Raw genomic sequence first — 12,147 nt, 5'->3', positions numbered from 1 at the left:
GAGCCCCCGGGCTATTGAGCCCTGCCCTCTGCCATCACAAGCAACTCTCTCATGCAACTGCCCTCATAAATTTAGCCAGTTCTCTCTTAAAACTAATCAAAATTGTTTACCCCTTCCCTGTTGGGAGGTGTGACAAATATAGCAATTTCCTTCTATGTCTTTGGAAGGTCTAATTAAATTAAATTAAAATAGCTTTGAAATCCATTGTATGATATATGCAAAGTTTATGTATTATTATGGGATTGATAAGTAACTTCTGTATGGTGGAGACAGGGTCATTATAAACCCTTGGAAGTGTTATGAGCTTCAAAGGACTGTTTTAAACAATGTGCCAGACACCAAGGAACTTTTGGGATAAAGTTAAGCAGGTTTCCTATAAAATACCTGGGGTGAGATAAAGGCAAATTCCCACCACTGGGCTCAACCTTTTGAAGCTACACTCTGAAGAGAAAACTGTTGTCTGACTGATTACTTATTCACGGTCTCAAGACCCAATCTGTATAAAGGAAAGGCTAACCTATGCATATGTGTCTTGTTCTGAGAAAAGCTGTTATGAACTTGGAACCACAACAAACAAAACAAAACAACCAACAATCTGTATGGGCTCTGAATGACTGATTACTTTTGATGGAGTAGGGGGGTGATCACTGGTAAGCTTATTACCATACTTGTAGGTTCTTGTAGCATTTTAATGTGTTTTTGCTGTAGTGCTTTCACCTTAAGATTAAATGTGCTTGCTTGGAAAGGGCTGTGTGGTAATTTATAACTCTTGACAGCTACAACAGTTTATAGCCTCTGAGAAGAATGCAGAGCTCAGAAGTTGGCCTGGTTAGGCAGTCTGGCTTGCTGGAAGTAACATAGTGTAGGCAGAAACTGTAAAGCCTGTGGAAAAATCCTGATCAGAAAGGAGAGAAATGTGGGTCTCCACCCAAGAGACATGACAGCTGAGAAGCCAGGAGCCTAGAGTGAGTGTGCTTGCTGGATCACAGAGAAGGAATACAGGTGCAATAGCCCTGAACTGTGATGGGAGGCTGTTCCAGAACCTCATCCCTCATATGGTCAGAGACCTTCTAATTTACAGCCTACATTTGTTCATGGCCAGTTTTTATCCATTTGGTCTTATGACAGCATTGTCCTTTAGCTTAAGTGGCTCCTCATCCTCCTTGGTGTTTACCCCCTCACACACACTATATTTACAGAAATCAATCATATGCCCTCTTAGCCTTCTTTTTGCTAGACTAAACAAGTCCAGCTCTTCCAGTCACCTCTGATAAGTTAGGCCCTCCATTCTCCTGGTCATCCTAGTAGCTCTTCTCTCCACCTGTTCCAGTTTAAATTCATCTTTCTTGAATATAGGTGACCAGAACTGTAGACTATATTCCAAATGAGGTCTTACCAGTGCCTTGTACAATGGCATAAGCACTTCTCTATCTCCACTGGAAATGCCTTGCCTGATCATCCTACGATCACATTAGTCTTTTTTCACAGATGCATCACATTGATGGCTCATAGTCATCCTTTGATTGACCGACACACCCATGTTTCTCTCTTCTTCTGTTGCTTCCAACTAATGAGCATCCAGCTTGTAGAAATTCTTATTATGAAATCCTAAGTGCATGGTTTTGCAGTTTGTACTATTGAATTTCATCCTATTATGCCACTCCAGTCTTGAAGGTTACCCACATCTTCCAGTATAATATGCTGATCCTCCTTTGTTTTGATGATATTTCTCAACTTTGTATCATCAGCAAATTTCACTAGCACACTACTACTCTTTGTGCCAAGGTCATGAATAAAAACATTGAATAAGACTAATTCCAAGACCGATTCTTTAGGAACTCCAATAGTAACCTTCCCCCAATTAGGCCTTGACTACACTTGAAAAATAAGTCAACCTAACATAGGTCGACTTACAGCCACTGCAGTAATTACTGCAATGGCTGATGACCCTACTACCCTCCTTGGGTCAGTGGAGTGCATCCTCACAGGAGCACTTCCATTGACTAAAGAGGGGCAGTGTGGGGAGCTGAAAGCCCGGTCTCTCTCAAAGCCCTGCCGGGAGCCTCACAGGCTCCCAGTGGGCTTCCCCTCCAATCCCTCATTCCCTGCCAGGAGACAGCCCCCCCCCAATTCCCCATTCCCCACCAGGAGCTGGGGGGAAGCCACTAGGGCCTTCCCCCTCCCCATTCCCAGGGGGAAGCAGCCTGGGGCTTCTCATCCTTGGGGAGCAGGGTCCAACTGCCCCAGTTTCTCACCAGCCCCTGCCGTGAAATTGACAAGGCTGCCAGGCTCCTGGCGGGGAGTGGGCAGAGAAGCCTCCCAGGGCTTCTCCCCTCCCCACTGGGATCCGGGGTCCAGTCGCCTGCAGCTTCTCCCATCCTGGCTTGTAGCCAGGAGCCAGGGTCCAGCCACCAGGGGCTTTTTGCCCCACTCCCAGCTGGTTTTCTTGTCAATTTCAGGACTCCAAATGACAAACTACTGATGTAAGGGAATGCAGTGTCTACATTGATACTGCGTCACCCTATCTATGCTGACATAAGCCTTCCACCTCTTGTTGAGGTGGTTTTATTATGTTGGCATATCAAGGGTGTTACATCAATGGGAGGAGACTTTTGTTGACAAAACTCTCTAGTGTAGAGCAGCCCTGAGATAATTCACCTTTCAACATAACCCACTGCCTTCTCCTTTTTAGCCAGTTTCTTAGTCACCTTACAATTCTTGTACTGAGCCCCATCTTCCCTAGTTTAACTAATAGTTTCCCAGGTGATACCATGTCAAATGCTTTACTGAAGTCCAAGTATCTAAAAAAATTCAGTTATCTTCTCAAGAAACAAAATCAGTTTTGTTTGGTATGTCCTACCTATGGTAAACCTATGTTGCATTACATCCTCTTTACCATTTACCTTCATGAATTTAACTATTCTTTCCTTCAAAATTAGTTCTAAAGCCTTGAATACCACTGACCTTACACTAACAGGTTTGAAGTTGCCTGGATTACTTTTTTTCCCTCTTGCTTAATATAATATTACATTAGTTGTTCTCCAGTCATATAATATGAACCCCAAAGATAGATTTATTAAAAATCCTTGCTTCTGGACTAGCACTCTCATGTGCCAGTTCTTTCAGTATTTTGGGATGGAAATTATCTGGTCACCCTGAGTTGAGCACATAAAGCGCTTTAAGTTTTTCTTCCATCCTATATATGATAAATTCTATTTCTATACATTCATTTTGATCAGCCATACCACTTTCATATGCATATTCCATATTATCATCCTTACTTAAAACCGAGGCAAAACATTCATTTAGTGTTTAGGCCATATACAGATGACCTTTGATCTCCTTTCTATCCACATTGCATAGTGGCTCAGTCTCAGCCTGCCTTATTCTTGTAACTAAATAATCTCTTATTATTTTAATTTCCTCGTAAGAGCTAATTCAGCTTGATTTTTAGCAATTCACACTTTATTCCTACATTTTCTAAGGTTCACAATGTAGCTTTCTTTGCTGATTAACCCATTTTTCCATTTCCTGCTCTCCATTTTCTCCTAATAACCTGTTTGAGGTGGTTATTCCTCAAGATGGATATGGAGTCTTTCCCTACAAGATTTGCTTAGGATGCAAATTTCAGATAGTTTTTGTACAGCTGATTTTAAGAAATTCCAAGCCTCCTCCACATTTAAAGTCTTGAGCTCTTCTGTCCTCATTGACTTCTGTATCTAACACCCTTAATTTCACAAAGTCTACCCTTCTGAAATAAAAAAATGATAGCTGATTACCTAGTTTTGATTATTCTTCCATTTAATGTAAACTGAATCAACTCATGATCACTCAATCCAAGGTTATTTCCTATAACCAGCTCTTTTATGATGTCCTCACTTCTTACCAAAACCAAGGTTAAACATGTGCATCATCTCTTCTTGGTTTGGTGACAATTTGATGAAGAAATTGGTGATGAATGCAATATAAGAACCTAAATACACTGAAGGCCAGACATTGGTCCCAAGGGACCTCAGCAGTACATGTGAACCCCCACTGAGATCAGGCATCAACCTTCCCCTTTGCATGGACCTTTAGCAAAACCTGTCAGCATCTTCCCACATGGGGTGGGGAGCATTCCAGACCCAGCATCCTCCTTTTCATGGGATCCCAGCAAAACCTTTCAGTATCCTTCTGTATCAGTCAAAATCTAGACCCCCACCCCAATTTTTCTTACCTGTGGTGAAGAGCCAAGCAAAAAAGTTTCATCTGATGCTAAAAAGAACAGGCTACTGCAGGAATAGTGGATCAACTGGTCATGCTTCCCAAACTTGTTTCTTTTCCTAGACAGTAGTGGAGTTTGGATAGTATCACATGACATGGAGCAGAGCAGCCAGGTGCAGGACACTGTTTTGTTCTGATCTGTTGACTACTTTCATATCATATCACAAACAACTGTAAAGCTGTAAATCACCCCCACTCCCATTTGGACTTTGAGATCATTTTCCTGGAGTTGTCCTGGTAGATCTGACTACATCTAAGTTCATTGCCTCTTCACCTCACCTGCCCCTAGTTTACAGGGAGACAGGGCAATGAGGACTAGAGGGGACACCTGAGGTGAAAATAGTACAGTGGAAGATTAATCTGTGAGAGAGTGAGAGGTTTGCAATGAGAGATGGAGGGCATATGAGGTTTTGCCATGGAATATGTGCCTCTAGCAGAGTACACTGAGAGACCTGCACAGGTGAAGGGAAGGGACCTCCTGAAGACTTGGGAGCAGACTATCAAACTCTGCCATCACATTCTTCCCCTTACCGCTTCTCCTGAGCACAGCACAGACCCATACTCAAGCACAATGCTGCTGGAATTCAATTTAACCTTATTTTTAAAGTATTTATGCAGTTATCCTCCAGTTCTTACATTTGATGATTCAAGGGTGCTCCACTATGATAATTATAGGCTACTGAAGGGCAGCTGATTGCATAGCAACAGTTATGTACCCCTTGTAGTAGACGGTAGAGCCTGAGACATGAGGCCTAGTATAACAGGCCAGGTATGAGGCCTAATCTAAAGTAATGGTTAAGTCTATTAGAAAGCAAAGTTAACAGAAGTCATGCTGTGAATGCGGGCAGACTCACAATAAATGGCAAAAAAAGAGCTGATACACACATTCCTAAAGAAGCACTAGGTACAGAACACTCACACAAGCACATTCCAGAAAGGTACCAGAACATCCCAATATTCCAAAGATAACGAGGGCTCACTGACCCCTCAGAATGACAATATGATGTATTGAGATGTTCTGAGAGGGAACCAGAAAGTCCCATCATTTATTGAGCTGGTTCATTGTAACAAGCATACATGTGTTAGTGGTCCTGTAGAGTCCTACGGGATACTTGGACCGTGCTTTGTCTACAATAAACTTGCCTGGTGCATTTGTTACTGAAATGGATCTCTGGTCTTACTGAATAATCCAGTCGTGGAGCGGTGTCTCAGTTATTAACCAGGCTTGCTGTACAAAACACAATTGATGGTGGCTGTGTAAATGTTATGCTGCAGTTGATACAAACAATACAAAAAGAATTGGGCTCAATTGGTACAAAAGACATTGGTCAATGAGATGGTACAAATACATGAATGGTATGTGCCTTAGGGTACTCCAACTTTACCATGCATGAATACCCCTGCCCTGTAATGGATAAAGGATTTTGTGTGCCAACAACAAGCACAATCCAAACTGGAATTCATGCTTTTTGGACCACCAGTGGTATGAATACTAGCACTGAAAGTGTTGCCCCTCCTGGCGATATACAAAATCTACTGCTTGAACTGTTTCCCCCAAGAGAGCATCTGCAACTAGAAATACTTGATTTGGTGGCAAGAAGTAAGGAAGCGCTGCTACCCATAACTAATGTCATTCAGCAACAGATGGAGGAGATAGAAAGTGTAAAAGGGAGATAAAGACACCTTGGTGGGCAATCCCATAGGATGTTTACCCTACACCTACTAATCAGAACACTCAGTGTAGTGTTGATGGTATTACAAGGCTTAACAGGGATTGCTCTGTTGGGAATCTGTTGCTACATGCGTTATCAAACCCAAAAGGAAAATTTCCAATACCAGATTGCAAAAGGAATGGAATTAGCTATTAATACTGCCATATTTATGGATAATAATTATAAGGAATAATCAAAGATTTATTAAAAATGTTACCTGTGTATGCCCACCTAGAGGAGAATGGTTACTGAACACATAGAAATGTGCTTTGGGTTTAATAATGGTTTATAGGAAAGTTTTACGGGTATAAACATGCATATATGTTTATCTATAGACACATTTATATATATGTATATATATCTGTAGGTCATATATCATTATCAGCATTATATATTATTTACCAATCAAGTTTATATACTTTATATTAATACACTATATTTAATGTCATATTCATATATTATACTTACTATAAGTAAATGCTTATAAGCATATTATATTCAAACATTACATCCAAAGTTCATATTGCACGTGTAGTTCATATATCAAAAGAGATATACTCATTCATAGGAATGAAAAAAGTAACAGCACAAGAGCAACACCACTTATGGTCCTCATGAAAGCCCATAGTATAGTTCTCAAAGGGCAACTGTCAAAAAAATGATAGTGGAGTGCCAGCTCTGCTATAGCTAAAACTGAGAAGCACATTCTGTTTCAAATGACAATGCTTCTAAGTAAATCCAGACACTCAGATTGTCCTGGAATTTGCTCTGCCTCATGAGGGTGCTAGGTAACATTAGTGGTCCAAATTTGGGATCAGTTGAACAAAGGAAAATAAGTACAGGATCACAAGTGGGAAAATACAACAGTATACAGATTAGCCAACAAATTCTTGGAATACATTGGACAGAGTTTTTTTGTACAGAAGGTGGAGAAAGGAACTAGAAGAGAGGCTGTTCTAGATTTCATTCTGACAAACAGGGAGGAACTGGTTGAGAATTTGAAGGTGGAAGGCAGCTTGGGTGAAAGTGGTCATGAAATTATAGTGTTCATGATTCTAAGGAATAGTAGGATGGAAAACAGAAGAATAAAAGACAATGGATTTCAAGATGGAATACTTTAGCAAACTCAGAATTAGTAGGTAAGATCCCATGGGAAGAAAGTCTAAGGGAAAAAAGAGTTCAGGAGAGTTGGCAGTTTTTTAAAGAGATATTATTAAGGGCACAAGGGCAAAGTGTGTTTAAAACTTGTGTGCTCATCACATGGAAAAAAGCAAGGTCATATGGTATGGGTTTTAACCAAGCTGCAACTTATTAGTCAAATTACATCCCATGTTCTCATTGGGGACAGCCCAGCACAGTCACGGCACCCAATTGATCCTTTGCCAAATCTTGGCGCTCCCACCACACGGGGAGCCAATCATCACAAAAGGAGGATCTTTGGGTACCGCCACTCGCCTGCTAGCATCTCTCCCCCTTTCAGAGGATGAGGAGACCTTGACCCCCAGCCAGCTCCACCAGTAAGTACATTGTTGGGGCAGTCCCCCTGGCATAGTGCCCCAGCCCCTGGTTCACATTTGCCCCAAGGGGTTAGACACCATTCCTAAGGCAATGCCCTCGGGATGCCCAGTGTGTTACTTTTTTGGATCTGGAACCTAAATCAGTGAGTTCCTGCACTGACCATCTGCCAAAAGTTCCAACAACTAAAGGATTCACACAGGTCCTAACTGTGCCCTATGGGAGAAAGAGAATTCTAACCCAACAGTTGCCCAAAACCCAGTCCCTAGATTTCACTATAAGGAAGGTGAAAAAAAAACCAACCAGCCTCAGCCAATCAGATGGTATGGGTAAAAATTCCTTCTCAGCTCCAAAGTGGGAACTAGCATAGCCCACAGCTACCTAGATAAGGGAGAAAGGGTGTGCTGACTGCTGGAAACCAGCAAACAGGAAGTGGTCCTGAGCACGTCTCTTATCATGGTTCAAAATCTCATACCAAATCCCACAACACCTCAAGCCTACCCTGGAAGTTCTATAGGGACTGGAAATCTTATGGCACCCAGCCCATCCTGTCCCTCTTGCCTTCTGCCATTGTGGGAGCCACCAAAAAACACACCGCTCACTAGCCTCGGGGCCTCAATGCATAGGAAAGATAGAAGAATGATAAGAAACCACACTGGCTTAACTAGGAGATCTTCAATGACGTGAAACTTTAAAAAAAAAAAAAAAAAAAAAAGAGAGTCATACAAGATGTAGAAATTAGGTCAAATTACAAAATGAATATAAAAAAACCCAAACACAAGCATGTGGGGACAAAATCAGAAAGGCCAAGACACAAAATGAGATAAAACTAGCTAGGAACATAAAGGATAACAAGAAACATTTTACAAATACATTAGGAGCAAAAGGAAGACCAAGGACAGAGTAGGCCCATTACTCAAGACAAAGCCCATTACAAAGACAATAGCAGAAAATGCAGCAATGGCCAACGTACTAAATGATTACGGTTAGCAGAGATTGACTGAGTAACACAATGAACATCCATGTCAATGAGGCAGGATCTGAGGCTAAAATAGGAGGGGGAAATGTTAATAATAATAATAATAATACTTAGACGAAATAAAATGACCTCAAGTCAGCAGGGCTTGACAGAATACACTCCAGAATACTTAAGGAACTGGCTGATTAGATCTGAGCCATTAGTGATTACCTTTGAGAACTCATGGAGGATGGGAGAGATCCCAGAAGATAGAAAAGGGGATATATAGAACCTATCTATAAAAAGGGGAATATGGAGAATCCAGGGACTTATAGACCAGTCAATTTAACTTTGGTACCTGGCAAGATACTGGAACAAATTACTAAAAAATAAACTTTTAAGTACCTAAAAGATAATAGGGTTATAAGGAATAGTCAACATGAATTAGTCAAGAACAAATCACACCAAACCAACCTAATATCCTTATCTGACAGGTAACAAGGCTTGTGGAGAGGAGGAAAGAAACAGACATGGTATATCTAGACTTTAGTAAGGCTTTTGATACTGTCTCACATGACCTCCTGATAAGCTAAATAGGGAAATATAGCATAGATGAACCTACTATAAGGTGGATGCACAACTGGTTGGAAAATGGTACTCTCAGACTAGCCATCAGTGTTTCACAATCTAGCTGGATGGATATATTGAGTGGGGTCCTACAGGGATATGTCCTGGATTTGGTTCCATTCAGTATCTTCATAAATTATTTGGATAATGGCATTATAAAGTCTGCAGAGCCCCATGCCCTCACTCACCAGCCAGGAGAGGTGGAGCTGACCCCAGGCATGAACTGTTCATCTGCACACCACGGCTGGGTGTCACCCTGCTCCTTGCAATCCTGGCTGGGCCAGGAACACAGCTTCCCCTGCACCTTGCACACCAGTGCAGAGTTTGACTGGATAGGCCAGAGATCAGAGATGGCTAATTGAGAGAGGTTGAATCGCCCTTCCAGCTGTGTGTGGGGCCAGGCTTTAAAAAACACACAGGCTCCGAGTGGTAAGTAAGACTCATGGCTGGTGAGGCAAAGGCAGCTGGGAGACTAAGGAAGTTAGCCAGCTAAGTTCACCAACTTTAATTCTTCATTAGTTAAATTTTTTGCAGTGAGTTTTCAGTGAAGGTAAAAGCACATTAGCACAGATTATTAAGGTGCAGTGGCTCAGTGGTTAGGGCACTGTGCTACAGGGTATGGGTTTGCATCTCATTTGATCTCACACTAAAAGGCCACCTTTAGTTCACCCCAGCTGCAAAATGGGTACCTGATCCATCAGGTTAGGGCACTCAGATGTGATGCTGACCCTGTAACTCCCTTCTGTAGCATTGGCTATGACATGCCTTAGCCTGATGAGCCACTGAGTTGGGGGGGACACTTTGATTTGACAGCTTACAAACAGATGAGGTGGATTCCTCATGTGAAGTCTTTAAATCAATATTATCTTTCTAAAAATATACTTTAGTTCAAACCCAAGATATGGGTTGATGCAGAAATTATTGGGTAACATTTTCTGGCCTGTGTTATGCAGGAGTTTGGAATAGATCATAGTCATCCTTTATGGCCCTGAAATCTATGAAATGTCACTGAGCCACTGGAGGCCAGGGTCAAAGCTTAGATGTTGCAGGAGACTTCAGTCTCATAATAAATTGCAAACCTTTTCTAAAAAAATTAACTTTAATCTCCAACACCAACTGCTCACAATGGCCCATCTCCTATATATAACCCAACATTCACAAAGGCCATCACTGCCGCTGTAGCCCCAGCTGGGAGCTGCAGCAGTAGCACTTCCCAGTTCTAGAGAATTCTAAACCACCACTTAGCCCATATGCATGATGGAGGAGTTGGGAGGGTGGAAAGGAGACCTGTCAAGACACCTAGGCATAAAATTCCCAAGACAGTAATCCCAAAGGATAGAATCTCCATAATTCTTTGTGTCTCACATACCCATCTTGCAAATAAAAACAATTTTATTAAAGTAATGCATGTTCAATTGACAATTTTATTTGAAGAGACTAATACAAAAATAAGACCTGACATAGAGGCACAAGCCCAGCTTATTTAAAACGGTTCAGAGGAGACCGGCAGATAGGTCATTACAGTACCACTCACTAAATAATAATTCAGGTCCCCTTACAAAGGCATGAATTCTAAAGCTAGTTATGGGGCCACTAATGGTTTCATACAGAAACTATCCCTGGATAAATTATATCATATTTAAAATGTATGAATTATAATTCCACATGGAAAGATAAGGCTCTTCTGTAACAGGGAGATAAACAAGTGAGCTCCAGTGGGGAGGGAAACTAAAAATGGAAGCCACACTTCTCTCCATGCCACTCAGCCTGGAAGGGACTTTTCCTTCTTGTTGGGGACAGAATAAAGAAGTTCCTTTTCATTCCCTCTTTCCTCTTTGTTCGACATTGAGACTTCTCCTTCTGCCCTTCTGTCCCTCATGAGCATCACTGGGTTGACCTTCACAAATTCCGCATATGGGGTTGCAGACATGGAAGAATCACAGGTGACAGATGTTTATCACATCACTTAATGCACTTTGGGAAGGAACATGGATAGCATGATGATAGACACAGTGTGAGAACTTCAACAGAATAGAAGAATCTTTGGTCTGCATAATATTCTGACTGTATCATTGCACTAACAGGATTCCCTGAAACACCTGCCTTTTCTAGCTGTCAGATAAACACCGTCTTTGCTGTTCACAAGAACAAAGAAGAATCATTTAGGTTACAGTCTCTCTTATATTGTTTTACCCAGATGAGGAACAAGCACCAGATATGACACCAGGATACAGCAGGGATGGAGTGAGCTCTCTGGTACTATCTGGGTATAAATGTTGCCATGAGGAGCACAGCAAAAGACGTCACTCTCTTCAGAAGCTGAGAATGCTGCAGAGTGTGAGAGACATCAGGAAAGCACGTGTCAGGTCTCCTTGACAACCTATCCCCCCACTCAGTGCCATCTTGAAGGGGAAAAAAAAGTCAAATGGGAGTTTCCAGTATGTGCTGGGCTGGCTACGTGGAGGCTCTGGCCACTCTGTCATGTCAGTGAAGGCAACAACGGTTGTCAAAGGCACCATGGTCATGCTGAGGGACTGCAGAAGAAAGGAAAACACCAACAATTTAGCATGCCCAGAGCCACAGATGATTCTTCCAATCTAGTGCATGTTTCTGCAGAGGTAATGGCTGCCCAAAACGACTGGTGTGGCTTCGAATAGCAAGCAGTCTTCACCCGCTATTACCACCATTAGCTCCTGCAGATTGATCATATTTTCAAAGTGAAAAGAGCAGTGATGTTGTGGTGAGGAATATCACAGGGAAGTGTTCAGTGGCGTATAAGGGAAGTCCAGTCCTTTCATATGTGGGTATGCCCTTTCCCTTCCCCCTTCAGAACAAGGAACTGGGACACTTCACTGTACAGAGCAGTATAGGAGAAGAAGAATAGGTACCTACCATCTACCTTCTACTAGATGTTTTTGTCAGCGTGGATCCCACTATAGGATGTGCATCCACCTCATACATGCAAAACCAGCTATTTTTTGAATTGCCACATCCATTGGGACTGCACTTTGCTGCCTCATGCTCCCATGGCACAAAAGGCAGAGTAGCCATGACCCTCCTTCAGTTCCCTCA

The 12,147-nt window shown here is 42.1% G+C and overlaps 1 protein-coding gene across 1 annotated transcript in view; it reads right to left on the bottom strand.

The window, feature by feature from the left end:
• Window positions 1-9,808: 9,808 nt before the first annotated feature.
• Window positions 9,809-12,147, bottom strand: part of TCTN3 (tectonic family member 3) — a 92,187-nt gene continuing 89,848 nt past the window's right edge. The window contains exon 16 of the mRNA XM_067537102.1: window positions 9,809-11,609. Coding sequence (XP_067393203.1) covers window positions 11,388-11,609 — 222 coding nt within the window. The 3' untranslated portion in view covers window positions 9,809-11,387. The remainder of the gene's footprint in view (window positions 11,610-12,147) is intronic.

This window comes from Emydura macquarii, unplaced genomic scaffold, assembly GCF_026122565.2.
Source record: "Emydura macquarii macquarii isolate MOO-44397 ecotype Brisbane River unplaced genomic scaffold, CSIRO-AGI_Emac_v2 contig_3692, whole genome shotgun sequence".
In the NCBI taxonomy this organism is placed as follows: domain Eukaryota; kingdom Metazoa; phylum Chordata; order Testudines; family Chelidae; genus Emydura; species Emydura macquarii.
Note: the sequence above shows the minus strand (reverse complement) of the source record. Positions and strands in the feature narration are given on the sequence as shown.